General features: G+C 37.5%; 2 protein-coding genes, 1 long non-coding RNA gene and 1 other non-coding gene across 4 annotated transcripts; 2 read left to right on the forward strand and 2 right to left on the reverse strand.

Moving 5' to 3' along the window:
* The first annotated feature begins 1,850 nt into the window (after positions 1-1,850).
* Positions 1,851-3,208, forward strand: LOC113302948. The gene is made up of 4 exons (XR_003337222.1): positions 1,851-1,983; positions 2,313-2,391; positions 2,500-2,594; positions 2,779-3,208. It is a non-coding gene; the product is annotated as an uncharacterized LOC113302948 (long non-coding RNA).
* Positions 3,209-3,887: 679 nt separating this feature from the next.
* Positions 3,888-4,598, reverse strand: LOC113304151 (E3 ubiquitin ligase BIG BROTHER-related-like). Its single transcript, XM_026553212.1, has one exon. It carries the CDS (start codon positions 4,596-4,598, stop codon positions 3,888-3,890), a length of 711 nt encoding a protein of 236 aa, XP_026408997.1.
* Positions 4,599-8,210: 3,612 nt separating this feature from the next.
* Positions 8,211-9,146, forward strand: LOC113304152 (F-box/kelch-repeat protein At3g06240-like). The gene has a single exon (XM_026553213.1). It carries the CDS (start codon positions 8,211-8,213, stop codon positions 9,144-9,146), a length of 936 nt encoding a protein of 311 aa, XP_026408998.1.
* A 1,472-nt stretch (positions 9,147-10,618) lies between these two features.
* On the reverse strand, positions 10,619-10,692 carry TRNAN-GUU. Its single transcript has one exon. It is a non-coding gene; the product is annotated as a tRNA-Asn (tRNA).
* Positions 10,693-20,258: the final 9,566 nt, after the last annotated feature.

Genomic DNA, 20,258 nt, shown 5'->3' on the forward strand with positions numbered 1-20,258 from the left:
CCTTAGCTTCTCAACTTCGAGAGTATGTCTTAATCCAATTCTTCATACGGGCTCACGAGCTCACAACAAACCAGCTGCAAGTCCACCTTCTATCACTGACACAATGACCGACAGAAGTATACGTTTCTTTTAGCGAAAACAACATCAACAATCAAGATATCTTGCTTGAGAATAATACTGCCCAAACTTTCACAAATTCAACCAACAGCTCTGTTTCCTTGTTTGTCTCAACTTCTAAATCCAACCATCACGATGATCCGTCTTGGCTAGGAATCACACAAACACGGATCGACAGGTAACAAGTGATGGGTATAAAATAGGGTTACGGCAGATCATACGTCTTCTTCTCAATTATCAGATTTTTGTGTTTTTTTTTTTTTTTTTTTTTCTTACGACTTGAAAACTCTATACCAAAACATCTAACTTCTCTTCCTCTCCTCTCTCCCTCTCAGATACCATGTTAAGGATCGAGCAAGAGAGAGGAGAGCATAAACGCGGAAGCGTAAAAGGCTACATTGATAATAATCTTGGTATGTCAACTTTCATGGCTCAACAGCCTATTTATATTGTTCACAAACTTGACGACCACTCAAGGTACTTTCCTAACTAAGATCAAACCCTAAACATAGACAAACACGGATTTTTGTGTTTGCGAAAACCACGAACGAATATTTGCAGATGGCAAAACTTTAAACTGAACATACAAAGGATCATGAATATATGTATTTTTGTACTATGCTGGTCTAATTACTAAAAATAAGACATTTTTGGATGTATCTTTCAAAAATACCGGTGAAACGTAAATTAATATACGAATATGGGATAATGTACCATTTTTACCCATAACAGTTAACTTTATCACATTTTTGTCCTAAAAATTAGTGGACTTTCCATTTTCTTTTTTGTTATTTGTTTTCAAATGTTATCATGGGTAAATAAATTGGATAATGCTAGTGATTTCATGAATAAGGAAGGTAAAGCGAATGAGACCAAAACCATACTTAGTAGTATAAATGAAAGGATATAATTAAAAAATTAACTAATTTTTCTTTGTAGAAAAGGTGTTTATTGATTTTTTATATATATATATATATATATATATATATATATATATATATTTATTTTTTTGCCTGTTGTATAGCTTTTGGTTTTTGTGTAGCTATATTTGTAAAAATCGATTGTGTTGTATCTAACTTTATTTTGTACTTTTAATTAAATCATAACTTCTTTTTAGCTAAAAAAATAAAATCAAAAATAAATAAAGTATTTTCTTTTATTATTTATAGCAAAATTTCCTCTTTGTTTATCGTTAAGATCCACAATCGGAAGTTCGGACCTCTAACTGGACTTTTTGAGATTATTCAAAAGTACTATAATTGGAATTTATTTTTAAAAACTGAGGTCAAATGGTCCGGAATTTTTCTTACTAAAGTCTGGACCTTTTAAAAAATCAAAAATTCTTCACGAACAATGAAAAAACCGTGAAGAGAAAAGACCGCCAAAAAACTCCCACAGATGCCCGACTCCTGCTGTCCTCCGCGGAGCCCACAGGACCCACTAAAAAACTATGAGAGCTTTTTAGTATTCAGTTTTTACGTGCTTTATTTTGTCGTCTGTCAAGAACCACTGTTAAAAAATATGGGTTGCTACATAGGGACCACATAAGTTGAGAAGGTCTTGACCACTAGACTAAGAGTCCGGACCGCAGGTGCCAAGTAAGCACCAGGTAGGTTTAAGAAGTCCAGACTTTTAAAATTAAGATCTAGAGTCTGGACCATACCATTTACATCATCAATCGGTTATTGTTATTTAATTTATTTAATCTTACATCTGTATTACACCTTTGTCTCCACCATCCTAAAGTCCACAAAAATTTGCACTTACGTCCCTTCTTCCTCATTGAAGTATACCAGCAGTCTACCACTACCACCTCTTCTAAATTTCTTACCAGTACCATTATTCGGTCACTCAAATTCTTTTCCGGTATGTACACAGAAAATTCAAACAACATAATTTTTTCCCTTTTCCTAGTTTACTTGATTAGGTTAGAAAAAGTGAAGACTAAAAGTATAATTAATCTTCTCAGCTCCCAGTTGTCTTGCTTGTTTTTGTTTTGTTTCTTTCTTGGGTTTGTTACATTTATATCTCTTCTGTCACGTTCTGAGAGTTCTTCTTTTAATCAATTATGATTTTCTGTTAAAAGAAATGGAAACATTATTGCTCGTTTACTGTTTGATAAAATGCTTACTGTCTCTTTTTTGACTTAATATGTTGGTCCAATTATACCTCTTTTTCTATGATGAATCATGTAGGAACACCAAGTGGATTTGCAATCCGAGGACCTTGCTCACAGGATTGGTTAATGAAGTTCTAGTCTTTTGCTTCACAGAGGTTTTTTTTTTTGTTTTTTTTTCTTGTTCTATTATCCATACCCAGTGTTTGTATTTTAAGACCTCATCTCCAAATATCTTGTTTGTTTGCTGTACAATGATATTTCAGTGTACCAGAGAGGAAAAGGTGATTGAGAGGGCTTACAAGAAGCTTGAACTTGATTCTTTAGTGATCTAAGGACGACGACTAGCTGAGTAAAAAAAGTAAGAGGTGTCAATCCTTGCTATTTAACAGGCTCTGGTTAATTTCTCATGGGGTGTCGGTGGCAATATTGCTAACAATTTTAGGTTTATCACTGAATTATTATGTATCCTAGTGTACCTATTAGTTATAACTCATTTGTAAGTGTTCTTTTTTTATTATTAATCTCACATTATTGTTTTCCAGAGATCACTCCAAATGTGCTTTCGTAAGCCGCTGCCATATCAGGTGTTTCAAGTGTATCCTATAAGTCAACGGAAGTTGAAGGAACTTCGTTGTCACACACTATCACAAGTATTCGGTGGAGCCGTTCTTGGAATTTCGGTAGCTTTCTTTTGTTGCCAAGGTTGCTTGACATACACATAAGTTGCCAATGTACTGAAGAGCTGGAACTGTAGATGCGACCGTTCCTCGACGAGAGCTTTTCAGTTTTCCACCTTTTCCTGTGTAATGCTTGTGAAACTTCTTTGCTATTTAATCAATTCATGCATTAAAAATCTCATTTACTTGTGATTCTATCTGTATTTTAACTATTTCTCGAGGTTGTAAAGAGAGCTAGAGAAAATACACTTAAACTAAATTTCTATGTTTAATATTAAATTTAAGAAACCTAGGGTTGGATAACTGAGATAGATACCGAAGGCGCTACCTATTTATCATCCGGTCATATTTCATTTTTGTTATGGCTACTCGCTACTTAATCTGTATTTTATGGAGATTGGTCCAAATCTTTGCTGCTAGCGAAATATTTTGTTGTTATGATGAATTAAGTACACCTTTATCTCATCGTTCAGTTGCAGCTGACTATTATTTATTATCTTGAAAGTATAGTTACTTGAAACGTTATATACTTAGTCTGATATTGTACGAAAGCAACATTCACTTCATTTTCTCCTTCATGTTTTCTAATTGACGAACGCATCGAGACAGCGCACTGGATTATGTTTATTCTGAATATACACGATTGTAGGTCTTTAGTCGTGAGTTCAGTTGTGACTGTTTTCGTTTAGTGTGCATATCTAAATTTTGCAGGCTAAGATGAAATAAGATTTCTTGAAGACTTATGAGTCTATGACTGCTTCAGTTTTTTTTTTTTATCCCCTTCAGGTTTTGGCTTAATTTTACATACTGATAAAAATATTAAGAAATTATAAAAAGACAGATTTTTAAAATTACAACAATATTCACTTTCGGAATATAATATTGATATGTACGATGAATTCAATATACACTCCCGAGGGGGACCAAACTAGTTAAACCTCATGAGTTTTAAGAAAAGATGAAAAAAAGAAAAACTAATCTATAGCAGCTTGTTTAGATACTTCTTCATTGTTGCTGTTTTGGACGATGGAGCTGCGACATAATGGACATGATGATTTTCCTTCAAACCATCTCAGCAAACAACCAGAGTGGAACTCATGCCCGCATCTCATCAACATTACTTCTTCTTTATCAATAAAATCGTCCAAGCAAATACTGCATGCATCTGAATTCCCAGATTCACTGACGTACTCGAATCTTTTCAGTTGACTGATTTCTAAACTTGAAGGAGGATTTCTCCTGATCCCATTGTACGAATCTTCTTGCGTATCAAAATCTGGTTGGAATTCCTCTCCTTGTTCGTCAACTGTGCTTTCAGTAAATAAAATAATAATTACCCTAAAATCTGCCGAAACATTAGTTATTTCAGCCATTCCGGCTTCAATCTCTCTTGAGATTCTTTCAGTACTTAAACCTCGAGTATGGTTTTCATCCAAAACTTCACTTCTAGAAAACAAAGTTTCAAGTTGAGACCTAATACTTTCACTATCAGAAAAGAAAGGGTTGATCCTTACCACTTCTTCCGGATAATATCTCATCTCTGTTGTAGCAACAGTACCTCCTATTCCTCCATACCGTATGCACTGGTTTCTAACATTAAGTATTATTTGACAAATAGTATCATCACTAACATGAGGTTCAACTAGAAGTTGATAATCAGAAGGCAACCTAATTCTAGATGTCATGATGATCGGGAGTCAAAGAAAAATTTGACAGAAAGAAAGTTTTTTAAGATAAAAAAAACTTATTAAAATATAAACTAAACAAAGCCGTATTTATAAGCAAAATACGTCTCCTATAATTGAAAGCTACGGAACTACTTCTGGCGGTTTCATCAAATCGTTTTCGGAAAGGAAACCTATTTGGTACTGCTTCCTTAAACCGGTGATTGCTCGTGGTTTTGTTGTTAAGAAAAGTAAATATCAATCTAGGAGGTTGATGGGTCGGCACCTGTGGTCTAGTCTAGTGGTTGAATAGTACCCTGCCACGGTACAGACCGGGTTCGAACTGCAAACATGCTTTCCACGGACTCCTTTAGTAGAGACTCCTGTTCGGTTCGGACCATCAATACTACTCTTCAGGTCAGGAAAACCATCGAAAAGGATTCCTTCATGCCTCCAAGGAAAAGGTTAAAGGTTCGTTGTCCTCCACATAGTCCAGGAAAACCATCAAGTTGTGATCCTGATAACACACCAGATGTACCAAACCTTAAGCTAGGAAAATCAGAAGGAGAAGAGGAGCCACCTTTGAAGGAAGATGATGATGTTCTGGATCAGGAACATATTGAAGACGAGGCTAGCATATATATAAATCAGTTGGTATTGACAAAATCTTAAGTTCGCCAGCTGCCTTAAGTTGAGTTTACTTGGGTATTAAGTTGGTTTTTCCGCATCAATTTTTTTTTATATTTTTTAGTTTTCTGCAACACAAGTTAACGTGCGCATCAACAAATCCAAGAAATAAAGTTTCAGTTAGAAACTGCATGTACTTATGTATATTTTAGTACTCAATCCGGTGGTTTCATATAATTAATTGTTGAAAAACAGTGTTATGTATGATCATTAGGGCTTGCGGCACGGGATGTCTTTTTCTCTAATTCGACATTGTTTGCGTTCGGCTTATTTTATTTTTTCCATGGAAAATAGATTTGATATTCAAAATGATTTCGGCCAGGAAAATGATTAGTTATCTTTTTGTTTTTCTTAAGCATGTTATTTCTATTTAGTATTCAGCCAGAGTAACAATGTCATCCCAACATGAAAATTAAAAATAAAATAAAATAAAATAGATATTATCTCTTTTACTATTTCATCCAACCGTAATTTTAAATTTGAAAGAAAATATTTTCTTTAACAATAAATATGCCTAACCTGCCAACCCAATTCTATGACGTTTATGAACTCATGGGTTCCAAAATTACTGATAACTAAGTCTCTACGGCATGAAGCAAAGACCCATAATATTTTCCCTACTATAGACTATTCTTTTTGTGCAAATGTGAGAATTTTATAAAATTGGAGAACTCTTGGATATTGGAAGACTGAGATATACATGTGTGAGATGAAAAATAAACTTCTAAAATTCCTCAATCTTATTGATAACATAAAATGATAGCACAAAATTGAACAAATTCATGGATAAATTTTTCTTACATTAACTATGCTAAGTAGTGCGTGAGTGGCGTTCTCACACTTAGTGTTACTCAAGTAGTTTTGAACACTGAAGAACATATATAGTCATATTGATGTTTGTGTCGATATAAATTCAACTACCTTTTGAAGAAATATCATTTGTTTCGGAGAAAAATCCGACACAAACTTCTATCACCTTCAATTTGTAGAAAATACAAAAGGTTTAACCAGCCTTGAGATTAAACAATTACCCCAATATTGGTCAAATAATGTCTACAAATTCGGGATCATTATAGAGTTCCATTGGGTAAAAAGAAGAGAATAACACCAGTGTTACAAAGAGAACACCTTATATGTATCAAATTTAAAAAATCATCAACTTAATACAAAAACATAGAAGAACCCAAGTTGAACCAATACTTGCATAAAACAACACTTATAAGAGAATTTCATAATATGAAAATACCTTCAAAAATCGCCATTAAAGTTTTAAAAGCATGCCTTATCAAGAATTACGATAGGACGAAATCACCAAATTAATGTGTGGAAAGTTTATTGGATATGTAGAAGTTCAGAGAAGTCTATAGTGGTAGTGATGTCGCTCCATCTAACTGTTGTTCGACTGATTATTTTATTTTTTTTGAGAAGGTTTCGGTTTTCCTTGGAGAAACCGAGAGGGAGCTTTTCATTGTAATCATTCCAGCAAAATTGAAGCTTCTTATTCAGGAAGATAGTCATTCCAATTTTTTTAGGCGAAGCCAGCTTGATCACAAGAACCACAAGTGGAAGAAGAATATGCGTGATCAAAATATAACTAAAGCAAGGACTAACCATTACTTCGTCACAAGTATAGACAAATCCCAAAATATTCAATGGGAGCAGTATGAATCTCTACCACGAACAAGCAATACAACTATCCGGCTAATCCTATACCTGCAAGGAGTGAATTACAACCAATCCAGTGATCCAAAAAAGACGAAGGAAGAAATCAATTCGCTTCAAGATAAAAATTCAGCAGCTAGCAACAAACAGTGAGGGAAATTCAGTTCGTGGTTCATAAAAGCTCGTAAAATTAACCAAGCCTAATTCCTCAGCAAGCATAGAATTTTACGTAAACCCAATTATGACTTTCAATGAATTCAGCGAAGTATCATCATCATCAAACAACTAGTCTAAAGCGAAGTTCAATTAACTTTAACAGCTCACCTCGTCAACCAGCCATTTCAGCAGGTAAAATCATCTCATAGATAGAACTCATTTCATCATGGTAACATCATCTTCATCATCTCATAGATCGAACCCATCTCTGATTCAACAAAAATCTAGAAACCTAATTTTCTTATTCTCGATATCATCATCTCTGACAATTAAATCTGAATCAAACCCTAGTTTCTGTTTCACTGATCTTGTAGCTTGATGGTAATTCTAATCCAGTACAACTTATCTATTGAATTTGACTAGAACCCTAACTGTAATTCATCACCAAAAATCAATCCTACCATAAAACCTAAAAATGAAGTCGATCTCTACGATGAAAAAGAAGAAGAAAAAAGAAATAACACAATTTCAGAAAATATGGGTTTAGGACTAATTTTTTTCTCCAAAAATGGATGCGTGCCTGGAGGTTTTTGGGCGTGGATTTTTCAGTGGAAAAAATCTGAAAAATGGGTCTCACCGTAGTTTTCCCATCATAAAGACGTGCTTTGATAGGCAGCACTCTGGGAAACAAGTTCAAGTTCAGTCTCACAAATATGCTTCATGTCACCATAGAGTGAACCATGTATCCTGGACCCAGGCCCGTAAGGCCATAACCCATATGTTGTAGGATCGAACCCATACTTGTTATTTTTTTATTCTGTTTTATTACTCCGACGAAATTCATCAGTTTCCCCCATCCCCTATAAAACTCACGGAAAAACAAACAAAATACTTGTAGAAGAAGCTCTTCATGGTGCATTCAACTTTAACGATGTCTTGTATGTCAAGCCTACCAGAAGAGATTCAGGTAGATATGTTTCTCAAGTTACCATTAAAGTCCATTAGAATTCTAGGTGTGTATGTAAGGTATGGTGTTCTCAGTTCTCTAACCCTAAGTTTAATACGGTGCACCTTAATAATACTATTAACCCTAAATTCATAGTACACAAAAAGGATTCATGGAGATCTATGATTTACTCAGTGGATGATGCTGCGATTAATTCATCAGCAGCATCCGTATTATCACCCAAAGTTGTATATTCTGAAGCTTTTCGGAGGGTTTTTCCGTTTGCACATAACAAACAACTTAGAAATAGTTATATGGAAATTATAGGTTCATGTAATGGCTTCGTTTGTTTAAGTATCTGTTATAGTAGGTTTTGGGGTGAGAATGAAAACACAATTTGTGTATGGAACCCATCAACAGGAGAATATAAAGCGATACCTCCAGCAAGATTATTAAATCACAAAACTGATCAGATTGGATTCTGTTACGATAGTAACATTCACGATTACAAGGTGGTAAAGGTAAGAGATCGTAAGATACATGGATTTGATTCAGTTGATGTCTATGCATTAAAATCAAATTCATGGACAAGTGTTCATCAACAAAACTCTTACTTGTTTCCTATTGAAGAAAGAGGTTCCGGTTTTCTTTTTAATGGAGCTCTTCACCGGAAAGGTTTTAGAATAACCCTCAACCGAGTTATTGTCTACTTTGATATTAACAATAAGAAACTTGCGGATTTTCCATTTCCAAAACTAGATTTTCCACTAAAGAAGATTGAGAGAGAACAATCAGGTGCCCTGTACGATAACCTTGATACAAGTGTGGGAATATTAGGAGGTCTCCTTTGTTTGGCTATCGATGTCGGCAAGTCCCGCACTGATATATGGGTAATGCAGGATTATGGAGTGAATGACTCTTCGACTAAACTATTCAGTACTCTTATTTATTGTTCTTTCATGCGTCCAAGTTTGCATCTTGACAATGGTGAGATTTTGATGGATACAAAAGTTGGTTTAGTTATGTTTGACAAAAAGTATGAAAGGTGGAGAGATCTAAAAGTTAATACCGAAAGTGTACATGCACTGTTATTATGGGATTCCTCCGATGCGGAATGAACTGCAGAACAATGTGGGTAGTTAATTAGTTTCACTTGATTCAGGTAAGAATCCTATGTTATGCACATTTAGTAATTTATTTTGATTTTGTGTGTATTACACAAGAGGAGGCTATCTTTGTCGTTCCTCATTAATTGCAGTATATGTTTTTTTATATCTGAATATCTAATTATTAGTTCCTTGCTGAAATAGCAATTGCTGGATGCTGTCACTCAAGTTTATTGAAATAGCAATTACTCTTCTTAAAACTTCTTACTTTTGAGATGGTTACTTGAACACTCTCAAGGTCTCGGGGCTTGGCAGGAGGATGGGGCTTGGAATATGTTTGGGAATTTTACTTTTATATTTGTTTCTTCGGGTTCCACTTTAGCAATCTCATGACTACTCGCTTTAGATTTAAGAAACTGAAATTTGAGTAGTTTAAATCCAATCCTCCAACATTGTAGAAGTATACAACTCTCTTTTCATTGTTACCCGCCATTGCAGGTGGAACCAAACAACGGTGCATGCCATGGTTACTGTGTCCCAATACCTACCTATGTTTGTACTTTTATTCGTAATTTGCACACTAAATTCTACCTTGGAGTCTTCTAAAGAATGATTTTCCTTAGAGACATCCAGAGAAGGATTTTCCTGAAACTATACTTGTTTAGGACCGTGATTGCATGTGCAGTTGGCACTCCTTATCACGATGGTCTCTTCTTCTTCATCTTCTTCGACGATCTTTCCATCAGAGTATCCTGATACACCACCGCTCGTTTACTACCATGCACATAATCTGCGGATAAATCCAAACTTGTACAATTGTGGGTGTGTTTGCTTCATTTTTCTGAACACATGGAGTCGGAGCAGGGATGAGAGCTCTGGTGCTGAATTGAAATCTTCAATGAGCCTGGATATGAACTCTGGACTGGCATTGTTGAAGCTGAGAAGACTTCCCAGGAATACAATGAGGGAATACTTATTCGATCATGCAGGACAATATTGCGGTACACGCTTAAGAATTTCCCAAAGCATTTTGAGGATTATGTACTGGGGCATTTCTGCCTTCGACCACACCTATTTTGGTGGCTTGTAAAACATACATTGCAGGTGCTGATCAGGTCGATCGGTTGTGTTTTTGAAGGAGTGAAGGATGTAAATGAGGGTCAAAGAGAGGCTCAATTGAAGTATTGAACGTCAGAAACGAAGTGGCAGGAACTTGTCCAAATATACAAAAAGGCCTAGGAATTGTGGGCAGTGCATCAGTAGTTTAGCTGAAGCCAAATAACACTAACAAGTAGTTTAGCTGAAGTCAAATAACACTAACATTTTTAAGAATGATTTCTGCAAGCCAATTCAAGATCAAGTTGCGGAAGCTGAATGTCAACCCATATAGTGCAGAACGTCAGGGACAAGCTATAAGGAAAGAGAAGAGAGAGATATGTTTACGTCACCGGAAGAAACTAAAGTTTACGAGTTTGATAAAAAGACGCTAGAAACAGGGATTGAACCTGTGACCTTGTGGTTAACAGCCACACGCTCTAACCAGCTGAGCTATTCCAGCTTTGTTGTACATTGATTTATATAACAGGTATCTCGATCTGGTTTTGGCAAGATCTTGATATGGTTCACTCACCCATTCACAATCTTGTGATCTTGTCATCACTTAAATTAATTGTGAGAAGTGGTAAAATCTTACACTTTGAAGTGCCTCAGAGAGTTGGATCATGCGTGTCTATGGATAGGTAATGTTAACCAGCCACTCGATCGTCTTGTTTTGGCGCCTATGTAATTTCAATAAAAGTTAACATATTGTAACTATTTCTCATCTGGCCTGAAATTAATAGTTAAATCTCCAAGTGATTAGGTACACCGTACTTCCAAATTAATGCCTCACAAGCATGACATGAGTCCTAAAAACTTCATGTAACATAAAATTGGAATGTTCAATTTTGCAAAGGATTTTCGTGCGTAGGTGTCTTATCTATATGAGTGAGTTAGCAATCCCTATTCCTGGAAGCAATTTCTTGCAAAAGCATATGATATTCGATTACTTTTTCAGGGGAAAAAAGTGTATGATATTAGCGTAGTGAATTTAGTAAAAAAATGTAATGACAAAACTTGGTTGGTGATGGAATCTTCGAAATGTTGGAGGAAACTAATCAAGATATAGATCCATCGAATGCGTTATCTAGTTAGGGATAAAAGGAAGGCCGGACGTTGTAAGACATTGATTTGTTTTTCATATTCTGAAGGTGATGTACAAACTTATTTGTTTGCATAGTCTATAAACTCGGGGGAGACGGAGAATGGAACAGTGTAGTAGTTTAGTCGAGCTAACGACCAGCCAGATGGAGAGATTAGAATGGTGTATGATAGAAGATACTCTACCTTGTTTACGGTCACAGGATATTATCCTTAATTGATCAACATCTTAATAATATATATGGCCATTATCTCTCCAAAGAGGGTAAGGCATTATATCAAAAACTCCAATATGGTATCGACCTAATAGCCGATCCTCTTCTTCTTCTTCACCTTCTTCACCAAAACCAACAATGGCAGGAGATAAAAAAGACAGTCCATCCGGCGTTTGCTATCAACAACATCAAAACCCTAATCCCTATCATCCTAGACATCAAACAGGATGAATACTCATCTTGGGTTTTTCTGTTTGAACTCCATCTTCAGGCTCATCGCCTTCTTTTTCTCATCAATGGAGACAACCCCCCCCCCCCCCCCCCCCCCCCCCCCATATGTTGACGCCGACACCGTGCTCCAACTCGACGCTCTCTGTCGTCAACGGATGTTCTCCACCATGGCCAAGGATTTAATGCTCACCGTCCTAAAATCTGGCAAAACTGCTAAAGAGCTTTGGGATCATCTCAAGAAACTCTTTCAAGACAACAAAGGTAACCGCGCTGCGACTCTTGAACGTAAGTTTGTCAATCTTAAGTTTATTGATTGCACTAGTATTGATGATTACTGCGATAAGCTTAAATCCCTGTCCGATCGATTACTTGATCTTGACTTTCCCATGGATGATAAACGACCTGTGATTCAACTTGTCAACGGTCTTCCGGAGGAATACAACACGGTAGCCTCTTTTATCCAACAATCAATGCCGACGTTTGATGCCGCTCGATCCCAGCTGCGTACCGAAGAGATTTGACGCTCCCAACAACAATCTCAGTCTGCACCTACTGCTCTTGCCGCTGCAGCTCCACCCACAGACCGCAACAACCAGCGCTCACAGCGTGGTGGTCATGCCAGACGCGGTGTCCATCGCTCATATGCTCCATCCACCGAACTGCCCCTGCTGCCAACACCTCCGCACCCCTACCAGCTCTACGGTGCACCTCATCCTACGTACAACATCCACTGTCCACCACAATGGGCAGTGCCACCTTGTCCGTACCCTACAGCACCTCCGACAACACCTTGGCAGCCACCTTCCAGCCGCGGTTCCTTCCAAGGCCGTGGCCGTACTGGTCAGTCACGCGGTCGAACCTCTGGCGTTGGATGTGAACAGGCATATCTAACTCCATCCACGGAATATCTTCAACCCAGTGACATTGCCGAAGCGTCCAGCTCCATGAGTTTATACTCACCTGACGACGCTTTCTATATGGATACCGGTGCTACATCGCATCTCACTGCGGATTCAGGTACTTTGAATACTGTTTTTAATACTAGTAATATTCATTCCATCTTAGTTGGCAATGGTCACAGTATTCCAGTCACTGCCTCTGGTACCAAGTTCATAGATATTCCGTCCCGCACCCTAAAGCTCAAAGATACTCTTGTTGCTCCCGACATAATCAAAAACTTGGTTTCTGTTCGTAAATTCACCACTGATAATCATGTGTCTGTTGAATTTGATCCGTCTGGTTTTTCTGTGAAGGATTTGAATTCGAGGAAGATTCTCCTTCGATGTAACAGTTCCGGGGAGCTTTACCCTATTACTGCTTCTGTCGTATCACCTTCAACATCGTCTCTGTCTCGTCATATATCCCTTGCCGTGTGCTCTCATGACATCTGTCACAGCCGTCTTGGCCACCCAGGGAAAGCTATCTTAGATAATATACGTGCAAAATCTTCAATTCAATGTAATAAAAATCAGTCTACCAAACTTTGTCGTTCTTGTCAAGTCAGTAAACATGTTCGTCTGCCATTTTTTGAATCAAATTCTGTTACTTTTGATCCTTTTGATATCATTCATAGCGACTTATGGACCTCACCATTACATGTTGAGACTGGTTTTAATTACTATCTTATATTGTTAGATGACTTCACAAATTATCTATGGATCTATCCTCTCAAATTAAAATTCCAAGTTTATACCAAGTTCTTGGAATTTCGTTCTTTCGTTAAAACTCAGTTTGAACGTGAAATCAAATATTTTCAGTGTGACATGGGTCGTGAATTCGACAACTCATCGTTTCATGATTTTTCTCACAAAAATGGGTTAGTTTTCCGTTTCTCATGCCCTCATACCTCCTCCCAAAACGGCAAAGTTGAGCGAATGATTCGTCGTGTCAATGACATCACTCGCACGCTTATGTCTCATGCTTCTGTCCCTCCCAAATATTGGGCCGACTCCCTACATATGGACGTCTACCTCCACAACATTCTTCCTTCCAAAATCCTAAATTTCTCTTCTCCGGTGTCCATTCTATATCAACGTCAACCAACGTACTCTCATATTCGTACTTTTGGTTGCCTTTGCTATCCCAATCTTTCCGCTACCACTACTCATAAGCTTTCTCCTCGTTCCACTAAGTGTGTTTTTCTTGGTTTTCCAACTCATCACCGTGGCTATCGATGTCTCGATTTATCCACTAACAAAATCATCTTGTCTCGTCATGTGACGTTTGATGAAAACGTGTTTCCATTCAAGAACAATGTTTCTACTCCATAAAACTGTCAAGACTTTCCCTCCACACCATCTTCCACTCTCCTTCCCATTCGTTTCCGTTACCCAACATCTCCTCATCCTCCTGTCCAGCCACCTTCCGCCACTACGTCAGTTTCTTCTTCCACTACACAGCAGCGCCCAGACGTTGCTCCACCATCTTCCGCCACTGCACATACACAACAGCCCCACCGTCGCCCAAACGTTGTTTTGATACTTTCAGTCCGGTTGTTAAGCCTGCCACCATTCGTACCGTTCTCAGCATTGCCACATCAAGATCTTGGCCGATTCACCAATTGGACGTCAAGAATGCTTTTCTACATGGGGACTTGTCTGAGACAGTTTATATGCATCAACCTCCGGGATTTGTTGACCCTGCTCGACCTGATCATGTTTGTCGTCTTCGCCGATCTCTTTATGGTCTCAAACAGGCGCCTCGGGCGTGGTTCCAGAGGTTTGCGACTTTCATCACAGTTTGTGGTTTTCGGGGTAGTGTTTGTGATCCATCTCTCTTTATTTACCGGTCTGGCCGGGAAACTGCGTACTTATTACTATATGTTGATGATATCATACTCACTGCCTCTACTGATGCTCTCCTAGCCCGCTTTATCGACATGATGAAACTGGAATTTTCTATGACTGACCTTGGCCCGTTACATCATTTTTTGGGTATTACTGCTTCTCGTTCTTCCTCAGGGTTGTTTTTATCTCAGTCACTCTACACAAAGGACATCATTGCTCGTGCATCCATGACGAACTGCAATCCAGTAGCAACTCCGGTCGACACACACTCTAAGCTCAGTGCTACTTCTGGACCAGCACTTTCGGATCCTACTCTATACCGTAGTCTGGACGGAGCGTTACAATACCTCACTTTCACTCGACCGGATATATCTTATGCTGTTCAGCAGGTATTTTTATTGATGCATGACCCTCGGGACCCACACATGCAAGCCATTAAGCGCATTATTCGATACCTTCAGGGCACTATTGATCATGGTTTGTCTCTATCGGTTTCGAATATTTCTGGCCTCACCGCCTATTCTGATGCTGATTGGCCGGGTTGTCCTGACTCACGCCGATCAACATCTGGTTACTGCATTTTTCTTGGAGACAATCTTGTCTCTTGGTCTTCCAAACGTCAAGCAACGGTGTCCCGCTCCAGCGCTGAAGCAGAATACAGGGGTGTTGCTAATGCTGTGGATGAAACGACCTGGCTACGGAATTTACTTCTTGAGTTACATATGCCATTACAGCGGGATACTCTGGTGTATTGTGACAATGTGAGTGCTGTCTACATGTCTGGTGATCCGGTTCAGCATCAACGCACAAAACATGTGGAGATTGACATTCATTTTGTTCGTGAAAGGGTTCGTATTGGTGATATTCGTGTCTTGCACATCCCTTCCGAACATCAATATGCTGATATCTTCACTAAGGGTCTTCCGAGATAATTGTTTATTAATTTTCGTTCTAGTCTTAGCGTTTGTTCCTCTCCCGCTTAGACTAAGGGGGTGTAATAGAAGATACTCTACCTTATTTACGGTCACAGGATATTCTCCTTAATTGACCAACATCTTAATAATATATATGGCCATTATCTCTCCAAAAAGGATAAAGCATTATACCAAAAACTCCACTAGTGTAGTTTAGTTATGGTGGAGCAATTAGGTTTGTCACGTGTTTAGCCAAGACAAGAAAATCATTAAGATTAATGTATTATTTTTATAGATAAATTATTAATGTATTAATTTAAATTATATACATAACAATTTACGGAATAACAGTTTATCCAAAAACCCACACATGAGTCTGAGCTACCACTTTACTGTTCAAATAGTAAATAATGTAATGATGATGTCACTAGCACCACCTTTGAGCAATGTTTTGCCTACTGGTGGTCTACAGCTGAAAAGTTTAGTAGGTAGTCAAAACCTCTACCGAGTCTGCCCATATACGGATCATAGAAGTCATTAGCATCAAACCTGGAAGAACAAAAAACAAAGGCTGGTAAATTAACCGAAGTAAATTTGAACACCGACAACGATACAAAAACTGAAGAAATAAAGAGTTAACGTTGAAACTATTACACGTTGTGATGGGTTATCTAAGATCCTGCTGTTTATAATTTTTTGGGCCTCTCCACTCATTGCCAATTGGTTTTGAGTTGGGTGACTATATTCTAATATGGTATCAGAGAAGATTATTTGTTTGAGTCATGTGATCGCACCTTTACTCCGCATCACCCGATTTATTGTTGTCCACGTGTTAGACCCACGTGTTAGACCCAACGAGGCTACACGTGAGGGGGCGTGTTGAAATTATTAGTCCCACATTGTGCTGGGTTATCTAAGATCCTGCGTTTTATTCTTTTAGTTAAAACTAAAAAAACTTAAATGTTATTAGAGATGTTGTTTATGTTACTTACAGGACACAGAGTGGGAGATGAGCAAGAACATCTACCGGACCTGTGAAGTCATTTCTATGAAGAAATCTGAAATATAACGACTCTCATGAGATTGCAAAGTAAGAAAACAAAAGATAGTGAATAACGATAATAAGACGGTTTGGTATGAAGCTTACAGTTCATTCAGATTTGCCAAGTTTTCAAATGAGATTGGGAGGTCTCAAGTGACTTGATTAGACGACAAATCCCTGAAATTGGTAGCATAGTCTGGTGTATTAGATTGATTTGAATTCAAATATAACGAATGGTATGGTATGCATGCATGCATGCACCAAAACGAGAAGAGACCATACAATTGCTTAAGATTTGGAAAACCAGTGAACACATTGCCTAGCCGTTCCCGACAAGGAATTGTGACCTAGATTCCTGCACACAAATAAGAGAATATTAAAGACAATAAATAGATTTTGAGAAAAATTAAAGTTTCACAATTCACAGTACTAGGAATAAATTCATCCGGTAAAGAAACTCACAGGTAATCCAGAAACACAACCATCGATCAGTCAAGAAACACTACAAAGAAAGAAAAGCAAAAAAAAAAAATAGAGAAAAAAATGAAGTCTTACATATGTGTTGCATTTGGAGGTAAAGATGAAGGGATTTCTCCCACAATGTGACTGTTACTGACATCCCTGTTGCCACCAAAATATAACAAGTGTAAGCTTCCACCCGAGATTTAAATATAGGGGTCTCATATTTTGAAGTCATTAAATACCATTTCCAACATATCAAAGAAAAAAACATGCAGTTAGAAACAGATTTAGGAACAGAACTTACAGTTGCTTCAAGTTTAATAGGTCTCCTAGATTGCCTCCGAGGCTTCCATGCAGCTCTAGCCCATTAAGTTGACTGCATAAACAACAATGATGGCCAAAGTTTAAGAAAAAAATATAGGAGAACCGAAAAATTAGTAGTACTGGAGGGTGTTTTGATACCTGCATAAGTCATCTCAGATGTCGCAAGGAAAAAAGAAAAAAGAAAAAAGAAATCGCTTCACAAAGAGTTAACTAGTTTACTTCTACGGATTATTTTCAAAATCACAATCAACTTTCTAACTTTTTTTATTTTTATAAGTCAGAAAATTATTTCTAAAGGTCCATCCGAACACCATACACATTATTAACTAAGTGCAATATGTTGCATAGAATTCAGGTTTAACACTTGTCATTGCATATAGAATTACAAATTCAGAGATAAATTTACATGGATATAACGGATGATCCCGAACACGAGATTCCTTTCCATGACTCTTCACAGGGATCAGCTCCACTCATCAAGTTCCATCCGACCAGCTGTTGTGGTTGATCAAGTGACTTGTACAGATCTTGAAGAACTGAGACTGGAATATCAATCAGGAAAAAGTGAGTTGTCTAGTTCAACCAGAATCAATATAGAAGAAGCACAAGACTTATGAGAGGTGCTATAATTACCATCCGAAGGATCCGTGAGTGCGAAAACTTGATGAATCAGAATTGCGGAGATGAGATATGCCGTGATGATCGACACCCAGAAACATAGTTTAGCCATATTCACCGAAACCTACACCCAAGATTTTTTTTTTTTTTTCTGTTATAGAACGAAAAGGAATACCTTGTAAAGCAACAAGGTTGAAATAGTCCGTATTTATAGTGGTACATACATAAGACATGGACAAAAAAATGAAAATACCTAAATGGAATCCTAATTCTGTTGGGATACCGACTGTATTTAGAGGGAGGGGGAGTCATAGTTTCCTAGCTTACCATACTGTACAGGAAAATTGACGGTCATTGACGATTGTAAGCTCAGTGGTGGGTTACTCATATGCTTATTGGGCAGGAGATAAAATAGATCGCAACCTCCGATTGTTGTACTTTTGTTGGGGGAATTTAGTTACTTGGTGTAGTAAGAAACAACAAGTGGTAGCTAAGCTTATAGTTCTGAAGCTAAATATCTAAGTCTTGTGTGCAATATCTAAGGTTTATATAGTTTCTTAAAACTAATAAAAATTGGAAACTCCACAATGTGGGACTAAAAAGTTTTATTCACAAAATAAAATAATAAATTATTATTTTTTATTAAAACTTTAAAAAATTATTTTTTTATTAATCGTTTTCCAACAATCCCCACATGAATGAAAACTCAATAAAACATGAAAACACAGATAGATCTTGGTAAATCAACATCCCAACCTCACGATCCAAACAGACTGATCGTGCAAGTGTTGAAATCATACTAGTCATTTCTACGTCCTCTCCCTCACACAAAAGTGTGTTGACCCCAGGGTCATACTATGGATTGCATAAATCATAACAGTATTAAGAGCTTTCATCTTTAGTTCTCACATGGTGAGACTATAAGTATCTTTCACCAAAGTGAAAAGGCATGAACTAGTGAACCCTTAGTGACCTTTAGGTCCTAAGTTCCAGTAATACCAAAACCATCAAAACGAAAATCACATAAAAAAGCGCAGGAAATACCATTTTAGGCAGAGGTGTCCATGAGGTCTTGAACCTTTGCTTAGTGAGATATTACCGGAATTACTTGCTAGAGACAGTGAACTATGTCTTGAACTGCTAGCATTTGATGTAATTCGTGATAACAACCACGGGTGATATCTCCAAGATTGCTGCCAAGCTCGTGCCGTTTTGTCCAATTTGGCCCTGGACATATCCTGTTTCTCAGAATGCTCTAGAGAATCAAAGCTCATATTCTCATAGGAAGCGACCCACTTCCTCATTCAGATAGGTGAGTTTCCAGTGTTACTGCTACACCCCACTTCAATCTTAAATTGAAACTATATAACTCATTAAGACTTCTTAAAAGTCATCCTTCACATGCAGTCACACTATCACGTCTACACCATAGGGAAGGGACAGAGAATAAAATTCTCTGATAGTGTTTACCTTTACCCACCACAAATTAGTTGTCTCATTCAAAACCTTGATCTTTGGATCTCCAGTCAGCAAGGTTGAGTATCCTTCATGGCAAATTTGTTTTATGAGCTTAAGCCCCTTCCCCCTCGATGCATTTCTAACTATCTCTTGGGATAAACCTTTCGTCAAAGATTGCGCGATATTCTCCTTGGACTTTATCCAATCAATGGAAATAACGCCGATTGAGATTAGTTATTTTCAGCTTTAGCTATTATATCTTGGCTAATATAATGTATAGATATAGCTGGCACATGCCTATGCCAGAGAGGAATGTCTTCTAAAAAACATCTTAGGCACTCGGCCCCCTCTCGTGCTTTATCTAACTCAATACTCTCAGATTCCATAATGAATTGAGCAATATATGTTTGTTTGTAAATCTTCCAAAAACAAACCCTGATGCTAGAGTGAAACATATCCACTCGTAGACTTAGACTCCTCTGAGTCAACTATCCAGTTTACATCACAAAGTCCCTCAAGGACAACAAGATACCTTTGATAAATCAAATAAAAGGTAATAGAGTTTTTTAGGTACCACAATACTCTACTCAGTGCATCTGAATTATATTGCTCTGGACTATAATTAAATCTACTTAACTTACTCACAATATAGGCAATGTCTGGACTCTTACAGTTCATTAAATTCATCAGTCATCCTATAACTCTTGAGTATTCAAGTTAAGATACTCCATTACCCTTTTTTCTTGAGTCTACAAGAATAATCGTACGGAGTACAAGAAGGCTTACAATCACACTGATTGTATCTCTTAAGCACAAATTCAAAATAATGAGAATGACTAAGACTACATATGTTAGATTATTTTCTAATCCTCATC

This window comes from Papaver somniferum, chromosome 8 (genome assembly GCF_003573695.1).
Source record: "Papaver somniferum cultivar HN1 chromosome 8, ASM357369v1, whole genome shotgun sequence".
Taxonomy (NCBI): Eukaryota; Viridiplantae; Streptophyta; class Magnoliopsida; order Ranunculales; family Papaveraceae; genus Papaver; species Papaver somniferum.